Consider the following 11,496-nt stretch of genomic DNA (forward strand, 5'->3'; position numbering starts at 1 on the left):
GCAAATTGTTTTCCAGTGGGTTATGGCTTAGTTAAGTGTATAAGGGGTTTACTTTATGTATGTGTTCTCAGACGCGGAGCTCCACGGTACCGGACTTTTCCACCAAAGAGTTATAATTTATCTTTACTGTAGTTTTCACAAACACAGACTGACTCGACGATTTCTTTTTTGTGATGTGTAATGTGAATAATGACAATGTAATTCATTTTATTATTATTTCATAAATTAATACCCAATGATTGACATTTAAATTATCAATTTTATTTTATTTTACTATTTGCATGTTATAATTTAAATAACTAAAAACGTAGACCAAATGTTAAATGCTGACCAACTGCAAACTGTAATACCATTTTTATTACGAGTTTAAATAGAGTTATGAATTATAGACGGCGATACGGTTCACCACCTGTCACGGTGGCCTGACAGAAAGCTCGGTGAGGTGCGAGTACTTAGTTCATCTTTCTATGGTATCTTTGACTAAGTCAATTGGGATATAGTCGAGAGCTAATGTTACGTTTTGTATGTATGTAACTATTTCATTACGAAAGACGACAAACGACAGACGAAAAACGACCCCGGTGGTCCAGTGGTTGAGCGTTGGCCTCACGATCCGGAGGTCCCGGATTCGATTCCCGGTGGGGACATATCACAAAAATGACTTCGTGGCCCTAGTTTGGTTAGGACATTACTGGCTGATCACCAGATTATCCGAAAGTAAGATGATCCGTGCTTCGGAAGGCACGTTAAGCCGTTAGGCCCGGTTACTACTTACTGATGTAATTATGTAGTCGGTACATGAGCCATGCCAGGTCTTTGGTAGCTCAATAATAACCCTGACACCAGGGTGGATGAGGTTGGTACTCCACGTCACAAACCACACGATAGATAGAGATAGATTACGAAAGAGCTGAAATACAAAAATGTGCTCAGGTCACAGGTTTATGGGAGTAGTTCGATTAAGAGGTACCACCAATAAAGTTTAATTGCAATTACTTTAACGAAATTAATGTACCTAAATACCTACACTTCTTCTATCGTGTGAGTTGCGAGGTGGATTACCAACCCCATCAGCCCTGGTGTCAGGGTTACTATTGAGCAGCCAAGGGCCCCTGACATGACTCATGTAACGACTACTAAATTACATTATAGTAAGTAGTAACAAAGTTGAGGAGCTCGGTGGCGCAGCGGTAAACGCGCTCGGTTTGCGATTGTTGAAGTAAAGCAACTTTCGCAGAGGCCGGTCATAGGATGGGTGACCACAAAAAAAAAAGTTTTCATCTCGAGCTCCTCCGTGCTTCGGAAGGCACGTTAAGCCGTTGGTCCCGGCTGCATTAGCAGTCGTTAATAACCACCAATCCGCACTGGGCCCGCGTGGTGGTTTAAGGCCCGATCTCCCTATCCATCCATAGGGAAGGCCTGTGCCCCAGCAGTGGGGACGTTAATGGGCTGGTGATGATGATGAAGTAGTAACAACGGCTTAACGTGCTTTCTAAAATACGGAATACCTACAAAGGCATATATTCCTATTTGGAATTCGGAAGCGTGACCTGCGACGTAGAGTCCCGGGTTCAAATCCTGCCTCGGGCTCTAGATCACTGGATTCGAGTTTGAATTTGAATTCATGTTTGGATCATTGACAATTATCACGTGGTTTACAAGATTTGCGTTCGATTATGAGCAACAGACTCACCCTCTATTACATTGGACTTAAACATAGCTGGCAAGGAGTATTACCATACACCTCTGCCTACTCCTTCAGGGATTCAGGCGTGATGCTATATTATTATGTTATGCATATTTCTTAGTAATTTAGCTGGTTATAGTCATAGCTAAACATAGATCATCATCTCCCTTAACCTAAAGATTTGACAGGTCCGGGTTTTTACAGAAGCGACTGCCTGTCTGACCTTCCAACCCGCGAAGGGAAAACCAACCCAAAACTGGTGAGCATAGCTAAATATAGATCATATTTAAAATGAAATAAATATAATGTGTTTAATTGAAAGATAAAATCAACGAAAGAAGACAATTCAAGACAATTTAATCTAAAGTATGTTGTGGGAGTGCACTCAAAGACAATCCCCAGTTCGTGTAGGAATATTGCAGATTATGGGAACAAAGGTAACTGGGCTATTGGGTTGGGGGTTAGTGAGCAGGCATGAGGAGCTCGGTGGCGCAGCGTTTAATGCGCTCGGTCTGCGATTGTTGAAGTTAAGCAACTTTCGCATAGGCCGGTCATAGGATGGGTGACCACAAAAAAATAAGTTTTCATCTCGAGCTCCTCCGTGCTTCGGAAGGCACGTTACGCCGTTGATCCCGGCCGTTAATAATAACCATCAATTCGCACTGGGCCCGCGTGATGGTTTAAGGCCCGATCTCTCTATCCATCCATAGGGAAGGCCCGTGCCCCAGCAGTGGGGACGTTAATGGGCTGATGATGATGATGAGCAGGCGGTGACTCGTCACTCACTGGATGGGCCACCTATTATTATTACTAAATGCTCTCAGACAATATTCTGGGTTATACAACATCACGCGGCACCTTTTGACATTTGTCTCCTACGATAAAACACAATGCAATGTGTAAAGTGACAGGTCTGTTCATTGCCTAAAGCTGTACCATAGAATGCGTAATAGATACAAGCTGTCAAACTTCGAACATCTTTAAACTCGAACACAGATCGGGATTGTCAATGGCGAAATTTCGCTGTTGGGTTTGTTTTCTTTCATCATCATCTTTCTACGCTATCCCACTATAAATGTGGTCGGCACAACTTATATTTCTCTTCTATTCATTTTTGTCAGTCGCCATGTCGGTACTCACACTTTTCTTTCATACACATATCCTTCTTTACACAATCCATCCACACTTTCTTATGAAATCAGAAATCAGAATCATTTATTCAACGTAATTATCATGGATAAACTTGTTGAAGGTCAATGTAACATTTTTGAATTTACGTCATTTCGCAAGGTGTTATGGCTGAGGAGAAGAAATGACAAGAAACTGCAACAGCAACACATCTTTTAAAAACCAATGAGGATATACATTACAAGTTATTTAATAACTAGAGGAACACATTCAATACCAGACATGTTATCCCCTACTCCTATATCCATCCATATTCATACTCATATCTTTCCTCGTTACGATGGTAGGGTTAGGTTAAGTAAATACATTACTCCTGTTAGCTGAACTCATACTCGCTTCAAACTCGAAATGTTGGAGCAGCCGCCAATTTTAAAACGGCCTCCATGGTCCAGTGGTTTGAGCGTTCGACTCACGATCCGGAGGTCCCCGGTTCAAATCCCGGTGGGGACATATCACGAAAATCACTTTGTGATCCCTAGTTTGGTTAAGACGTTACGGGCTGATCACCAGATTGTCCGAAAGTAAGATGATATGTGTTTCAGAAGGCATGTTAATCCGTTGGTCCCGGTTACTACTTACTGATGCAAGTTAGAAATCGTTACATGAGCCATGTCAGGGGCCTTTGGCGGCTCAATAATAACCCTGACACCAGGGTTGATGGGGTTGCTACCTCATAACCCACACGACAGAAGAATCATGTCATTGTTTTTATGTAAACGTGTGTGGGTGAACAGTTAGTTACTAGCTAAATGTGTGGAAGATATTAAATATTGCCTACACTAAACAAATTTAGCTGCAATTGGGCGTGTCTATGACCATTGATGCTGATGTTATAATAACTTGTTTAATTTATAATTTTATGATATATTTAGCATTGAAGCCTTAAAGGTATCAATAGCAGAAGGAATTTTCAAACCATTCATTATGGATGAGCTATTTATGGAGAACAAATTATCTATAGGCAATATTATAACGTATTTGGGCGAAAATATTCGTCTTAAGATGAATAGTGATAGGTTAGCAGCCATCGTGTGTGGTTGCAGATTATTTTATTGGGTTCGAATCCCGGTGGGGGCATATCACAAAAATCACTTTGTGATCCCTAGTTTGGTTAGGACATTACAGGGTGATGATCACCTGATTGTCCGAAACTAAGATGATCCGTGCTGCGGAAGGCACATTAAGCCGTTGGTCCCGGTCACTACTTTTTGAATAATGATGTAAGTTAGTAATCGTTACATGAGCCATTTTATGAGCCTTTGGCGGCTCAATAAGTACCCTGACACAAGTAGGTACAAGTTGGTATGGGTGTTAGTGGCACCGTAACAAATACTGAGGGGGATGATTCAGACCACGATTCTGAGATGATATCAAGTGAAATTTCCTGTCGGAAAATTCGTTCCAAACTTAAACTCCTTTTGATATCAACTCAGAAACATGGCCTGTATCATTCCTCAAAGTTTTCGTTACGATGTCACTAACACTCTGTATTAACATTCATCCATAAATGCATGCGTAGCACATGCTTCGACACCAATATCAAGGTACACACACATATGCTACGATGTACAGTTTCTGGGAATGTTCATTCAATTTATTTTCATCACCTTTACTATCGATTGTAACGTTTTAATTCTTTGTGAATTTGGCTAAGGCTGTGATTCTGCAGCACAGTACAATAAAATTATAATCATAGGATCAAATACTGATCTGAATCTGCTAACGTTCCATTTGATTGCCCACAATAACTACGCGCAATGAATAATTCAAATTATTCATATTCATATTCATTTATTTCGTAATAGTTATATTACATGTCATATGGAAAATATAATAATACAATAATGGTACTTAAGTACTAAGCGGTAAATTTTAAAGTTAAAAATTCTTCAAAGCTATAGAAAGTGTGTTCGAGTAGCCAGCATTTAAGCCTACTTTTAAAACATTTCAATGATGGCGCGTCAACGATTGATTTAGGCAATCTGTTATACACGGTTGGTCCTGTCACATGAGTCAGTTTGCTGGACTTGGCGAGTCTGTGTCTGACAGGTTGGAGTCTATTCGTGTGCCGTAGCGTTTTTACGGCCTTAATATAAAATTAATTAATGGAGTGGTGTAAATGATAACCGTACAATTATGTTACCATTAGTCAGTTGAAACACGCAGTTCAAGTTGAGCTATCCATTTAGTTACCTATTCAGTGTGGTCCTTTGGTTCACTGGCTTGATTCTCAAACGGGAAGATCCAGTTCGAACTCCGGTATTGGACTTGCACCAATGAGTTATTTACCTAAGTGATATGTCCCCACCGGGATTTGAACCCGAGACCTACTGATTGTGAGCCGAACGCTCAAACCATTGGACCACGGAGGCCATTTTAAAATTGGCGGCTGCTCCAAAATTTCGAGTTTGAAGCGAGCATGATTTCAGCTCAGGAGTGAGAATGGATACCTATGAGCGTCTATGTAATATTTATCCAAATACGTACTTATCTGGAAATAGATCGGAAATATCAATTTTTATTGAATTTAATGCTTAGTTACATCAATTTTACGGTCAAGTTCAGATAGACACGAGCATTATTGGTACTTCATGTTAACAGTGATCATTATAACGTGCGCGTGCGCACGCACGCACGTACGTTTTATGCACGAGAACTCTTTTCTGCTTGACCAGTCGTGATGGATCAGTTAGGTGGTAGTAACCTGACGCCACACGTCGTTGATATTCATCTTAGGACGGCAGTAGCAAAAGTGACTGAAGGTTTTTGTTTTTGGTAACGCGAGTAGTATCTCTTTGAAGTTTTGTGAATAGTGTAACCGAATTAACATCTAGTTATCATCAGGTGTTGAAAGTATCGGCGAATAGTCGCAATTTGTAGGCTATAATTTGCATCTCTTCATGCAAGTGGTCCACTAGAACCTGTTCATCAGATCCAAAAACTTACAGTGAAAGACTGATTAGTAGTTAAAAAAAATGCAGATTTGGCAACCCTTGAATTTAACAGAAGCATGTCCAGCCCACACTCAGTTGACTGCGTGCAGTCCCTTTGGCTACATCTTCCTTAACTTAGTCGCCAGTTTGTATGGTGGTGCAAAAGACTTGAGAATTCAGAAACAACTTGAGAGTGAAAACATTCGTTATGGAGATCAAAGAGTAGACGTACAATATGGAGAGAAAACTGATAATAATGATGAAGAGTTTGATTTCATCGTTGTAGGAGCAGGATCTGCTGGGTGTGTAGTGGCTAACAGGCTTACTGAAGTCAAGAAATGGAAGGTTAGTAAAATAATAATACAGAAATAATAAAACAGGTAGACGAATACAAATTTAATTCTTCTTCTCTCGTGTGAAGATGACCAACCTTATCAACCCTGGTGTCAAGGTTACTATTGAGCCACCAAAAGCTATGACTCTTGTAACGACTACTTACTTACGTAAGTAGTAACCGGGACCAACGGCTTGACGTGCCTTCCGAAGCACGGATCATCTTACTTTTTAGACAATTAGGTGATCAGCCTGTTATGTGCTAACCAAACTTCTAATGTCCTAACCAAACTAGGGATCACAAAGTATTTTTTGTGATATTTCCCCACCGGGATTCGAACCCGGGACCTCCGGATCGTGAGCCTGCCGCTCAACCACTGGACCACGGAGGGCGTTACAAATGTAATGAAAATACTTGGATCACGTACTTTCATTGATCCTTAGCCAAATTGCAAATAATTATGAATATGATAGTGTCAGTAATTGAGATGTACGGGGTGGACACAAGGTGATATGAGATATCCTGTCAATCTCATATATTTTTTTCACAGTCACTGTCGATTATCATAATCACTTGTAGCTTGGCTAAGGCCCCTTGTAACATTAATCTTTGTTTTAAGGCGCTTGTTAGGTGAAAAGTGGATGATAACGACACAAAAGTAAATGAATTGAAAGACCTCAGCAGAATTGGCGTAATAAAATCAGCATTTGCCTACAAAATTATCTGCTAGGGTAATTTTCTTAAATTTCTGCAAGAAGTTGTAAGAAGCGAACGAAAAGAAAAAGAACCCAGTAGTCGCATAATATTATTTTACCAATAATGGCTAGGACACATAGCCAAAAATAGTTACGTATCTGATTAGCCGAGTAACCAAAATGTTGATTGATTTTAGGTTCTTCTGTTAGAAGCTGGTCCGGAACAACCAGACATAACGTTGGTTCCAGGATTAACAGAAACACTGTTAGGTTCTAACGTCGACTGGGGGTATACTACGCAGCCGGATCCAAGAAATTGCCTCTCCAGACCAAATAGTGTATGTCCTTGGTCCAGGTACTTCACTTATTTATTTATATAATTATATATAAGACACTGAAAAAGCGATAGTTCCTGAAATTGCTGGTAAACAGCCAATGAACAAAGATGAACTATTATTATGAGTTAAAAACGACGATAATATTATTATAATTAAAACACAAAATAACGTGTTCTTACCGCGTTTAAATCAGGGATATGAAACTTCCGATATTTCGACACTGTTGCAAGTGCCAGGATTACGGGATGACTGATGAGATTGGAGTGGAGTAATATCGGGAGTCTCATATCCCTGATTTAAACGCGGTAAGAACCCGTTATTGTGTTTTAATTGTGATAATAACCGCGTAAACCTAAAACAATTGATAATATTATTGATTAATATGAGAAAGAAAAAAATAGTATAAAAACATAAAATATCACAGTAAGCAGATAGTAACAGAATGTGTAACAGTAATACTGAAAAACAATGGATAGAATCCTAATAAAAATTTCCATCAATAACAATGCTGAATTATGATTTCAGAGGCAAGATGATGGGAGGATCAAGTTCCATTAACACCATGGTGACGATTAGAGGAAATCCTTACGATTACGACAGCTGGGCTGCTGCAGGCAATGTTGGATGGAGTTACAAGGAGGTAAGAATTCTATACCATTGGATGGCCGGAAAATATCTTGAAAATTGACGACTACAAATTTTCGATTTGAATCAGCGTTATTCCGACCGACAACAGCGTAATATAACCTGTAGTAAGTAGTCGTATGATAAAGTTTTTCAACCGATAACTTCTTTAGGATACAAGTGGCGTAATTTCGAGCATAAAATTTTGCTGTGCTCATTACAATTGATAATTAAGACGATAACATTGAACTATTCTTAACAGGTGCTGCCTTTCTTCAAGAAATCCGAAAAAAATGGTAATATTGAAGGTCTGAACCGTAGGTACCACGGAGTGCGTGGACCGCAACCTGTATCCAGGTTTCCCTTCATTGACAAGCCTTCTATAATCATGACGGAAGCCCTAAACGAACTCGGCTTGCCTATTATAGATGCAACAGGGCCCCACCAAGTAGCCTCCTTCCAATCACAAGCGTTTACTGAAGACGGGGTAAGGGTATCATCAAATAATGCTTACATACAACCTATTAGATACAAACGAAAAAATCTAACAGTTCGACCCTATGCTGAAGTTACAAATATACTTATTGATAAACATAAGAGAGCTTACGGTGTAAAATACGTAAGTAATGGTAAAGTACACACAGCTACAGCAAGAAAAGATATTATTCTTAGTGCGGGAACAATCGATTCTGCTAAGTTACTTCTGCTATCAGGCATAGGTCCAAGAAAACATCTGGAAGATATTCACCTTCCTGTTATTGAAGATTTGGCTGTAGGGAAAAATCTTCAAGATCATCTCACATTTACAGGATTAGTTATTGCATTTGACAATGAAACTTCCACTCTTGTCGATCACGAGGAGATAATAGAGCACGTTAAAGAATACAAGGAAATGAAACTTAAGTCCGGTCCTTTGTCATCCACTGGACAATTTAATACCTTAGGATTTTTCAAGACAGACGAAAACTTACCAGCCCCCGATATAGAAGTTCAATCTCTCCCGATAGTGCTAAAAGAGTATCTGAGAGAACCAGTAGTATTTGAAAGTTTGAAAATATTTCCTACCACTTTCTACGATGCCATATCAATGAGAGTTCAAAACATGGTGACGAAGAGTCGAGGAGTTTTGCTGCTTAACGCCACTGATCCATACGGTCCTCCTTTGATCTATGCAAATTATTTAGCCGATCCAACTGATATGATACCAGTTCAAAAAGGGGTTCAATTTATGAAAAACTTGGAAAATACAGAACATTTTGTATCAGGTCGTGCTAGATTCATTAAATACGTACATCCTGCATGTAACTATACCAAATGGGGAACAAATGAATACACGGAATGTATGCTCAGACATTACACGTTTTCACTTAGCCATCTGAGTGGAACTTGTAAAATGGGTCCTGAATGGGATGATTCTGCTGTAGTAGACCCCAGGTTGAGGGTCTATGGTATTGCTGGACTGAGAGTCATAGATGCATCGATAATGCCTGTTGGAATTCGAGGGCATACAAACGGTCCGGCAGTGATGATAGGAGAAAAAGGTGCTGCTATGATTAAAGAAGATTGGTTGCATAATTATGTTCAAGGTTACAAACATGGTGATTACCGAGACATTGATAATTAAGTACTTACTGTAGTAAACGATGTCATGCAAGAATAGGGAAGTGATAGGCAGTGTAATTAAATCATCGGGTTATAAATCTATTTTTTTTACTTTTTAATTTCATTCAGACCACCAATGAGAAGGAAGGACGACATCGTACGGCGCTCAGGATATAACTGAATGTCGATAGCCTATGATCGTCGGAAGTAGAAAAATATGGAAGAGGCCTACGTCCAAAATTGCATATCAATTTAGGCTGATATAGATAGATAGATAGAATTTCATCCAAGCAAAATGATCATATTACTTTCAGACAATCAAGTGATCAACCTGTAATGTCCTAACCAAACTAGGGATCACAAAGTAATTTTTGTGTTATTTCCCCACTGGGATTGGGATTAAAATATACACCTACAAATCTTGAGAACTGCTGAATGAATTTCTTAGCGGTTTTTACTATTGTGATTGTAACGACTGTAGGCCTCCGTGGTCCAGTGGTTGAGCGTTAGGCTCACGATCCGGAGGTCCCTGCTTCGAATCCCAGTGGGGAAATAACACAAAAATTACTTTGTGATCCCTAGTTTGGTTAGGACAGGTTGATCACTTGATTGTCCGAAAGTAAGATGATCCGTACCTCGGAAGGCACTACTTACTACTTACCGATGTAAGTAAGTAGTCGTTACATGAGGTTATGTCAGGGGCCTTTGGCGGCTCAATGGTAACCCTGACACACGAGAGAAGAAGAAGACTATTTTGATCTGTATTTTTCCAAGGACAATAAAGTAAAAAATATATTTAGGTAAAACCAGATCGAGAAGAAAATTAACATTATATTACCTATCTTTAAAGCAACAAACTTGTCAACCCCAAGCAAAATCTATGGTATAAAGCGACTATGTCTCAAAAAAAAACGTTCTCTGGTAGTCAATCAATCAATAATACTTTATTGCACAACGACATATACAAAGGGCATAAACATACGAATAAAAACATAAGCACAATAGGCGGCATTATTGCTAAACATCAATTTCTGCCAGACAACCTTAGGGTGAAAGAAGTCCTAGTGAGTCGTAGTGGTGTAGTGATAGTTATTCGTGTTCAGAGAACGCGTGACTTACATCGTAGTGTCCCTGGTTCGAATCCTGACTCAGGCACTAACCCGCCGAAGGCATCTATGAGTTTAAATACATGTTTGAATCATAGATAATTGATATCACGTGGTTTCCAGGATTTGTTCCCGGTTTCGCCCCCTATTACACTAAAATATGGTTGGCGAGGAGTGGGTGTACAGTCATGAGCAATATAATGTACCCACTTTAGGACTCTGTCGCACTAACATATTTGACATTTAGTGAGACTCACAGTTCAATTTGTCATAAAAGTTAATGTGACATGGTACCAAAGTGTACGTATACATATTAATGCTCGTGACCGTACTATACACCTCTGCCTACCCCTTCTGAGATACAGGTGTCTGCTATGTGTGTTTAAAAAAGAAGTCAAACACTCAAACATAATCAACACCTGAACATCTGTTTAACGTCGTGAGAACATCAACCGTTTTGAAATATTTCGATACACTTATATAGTGCTACTGCGTGCTATCGCCAAGTTAAAAGCTTGCATTTGATTACAAAATGTTAATAACGACGGATGCAACAATCTAATTACACTTCATTTTGATATTCAGTTTGTCCAGGGTTCAACTGTATAAGTATTTCTATTTTCTTGCTCAAGTACGAACTATGTATTTTTGTAATTTTTTGGGCGATAGGCTGACCTGTCACCGGAACCTGTGACGTTCCCCAAACACACGATAGATGGCGTTGTTCACTTTTAACGCTATAATTACCTATTTTCTCATTGCTGGGGTACATAATTATTCACAAATGTAATGTTATGGCAGAAGCATCCAAATATCAAATATATATAACCAAATATCCAAAATCCAAATATCCAAATATCAAGCAACAACCTGAAAATATCCAAATATCCAAATATTTGGATTTATATTTGATATTTGGATCACATTACGTATAGAATGGTGTAGCTACCTATATTGCTTCTCTTTATTTTGATCAGTTTAATAATGGA

The 11,496-nt window shown here is 39.2% G+C and overlaps 1 protein-coding gene across 1 annotated transcript; it reads left to right on the plus strand.

Annotated features, from left to right (window-relative positions):
• The first annotated feature begins 5,850 nt into the window (after positions 1-5,850).
• LOC126374644 (glucose dehydrogenase [FAD, quinone]-like) lies at positions 5,851-9,423 on the plus strand. Its single transcript, XM_050021335.1, has 4 exons — positions 5,851-6,153; positions 7,035-7,192; positions 7,701-7,815; positions 8,062-9,423. Exons 1-4 carry the CDS (start codon positions 5,851-5,853, stop codon positions 9,421-9,423), a joined length of 1,938 nt encoding a protein of 645 aa, XP_049877292.1.
• The last annotated feature ends 2,073 nt before the right edge of the window (positions 9,424-11,496 follow it).

The sequence above is a fragment of the Pectinophora gossypiella genome, chromosome 17, assembly GCF_024362695.1.
Source record: "Pectinophora gossypiella chromosome 17, ilPecGoss1.1, whole genome shotgun sequence".
Lineage (NCBI taxonomy): Eukaryota > Metazoa > Arthropoda > Insecta > Lepidoptera > Gelechiidae > Pectinophora > Pectinophora gossypiella.

Excerpts from the sequence above, each read along its gene's own strand:
- LOC126374644 (XM_050021335.1), top strand. The coding sequence starts at position 5,851 with ATGCAGATTTGGCAACCCTTGAATTTAACAGAAGCATGTCCAGCCCAC. Across the intron at positions 6,154-7,034 it reads CTGAAGTCAAGAAATGGAAG|GTTCTTCTGTTAGAAGCTGG; the intron begins GTTAGTAAAATA and ends GATTGATTTTAG. Across the intron at positions 7,193-7,700 it reads AGTGTATGTCCTTGGTCCAG|AGGCAAGATGATGGGAGGAT; the intron begins GTACTTCACTTA and ends TTATGATTTCAG.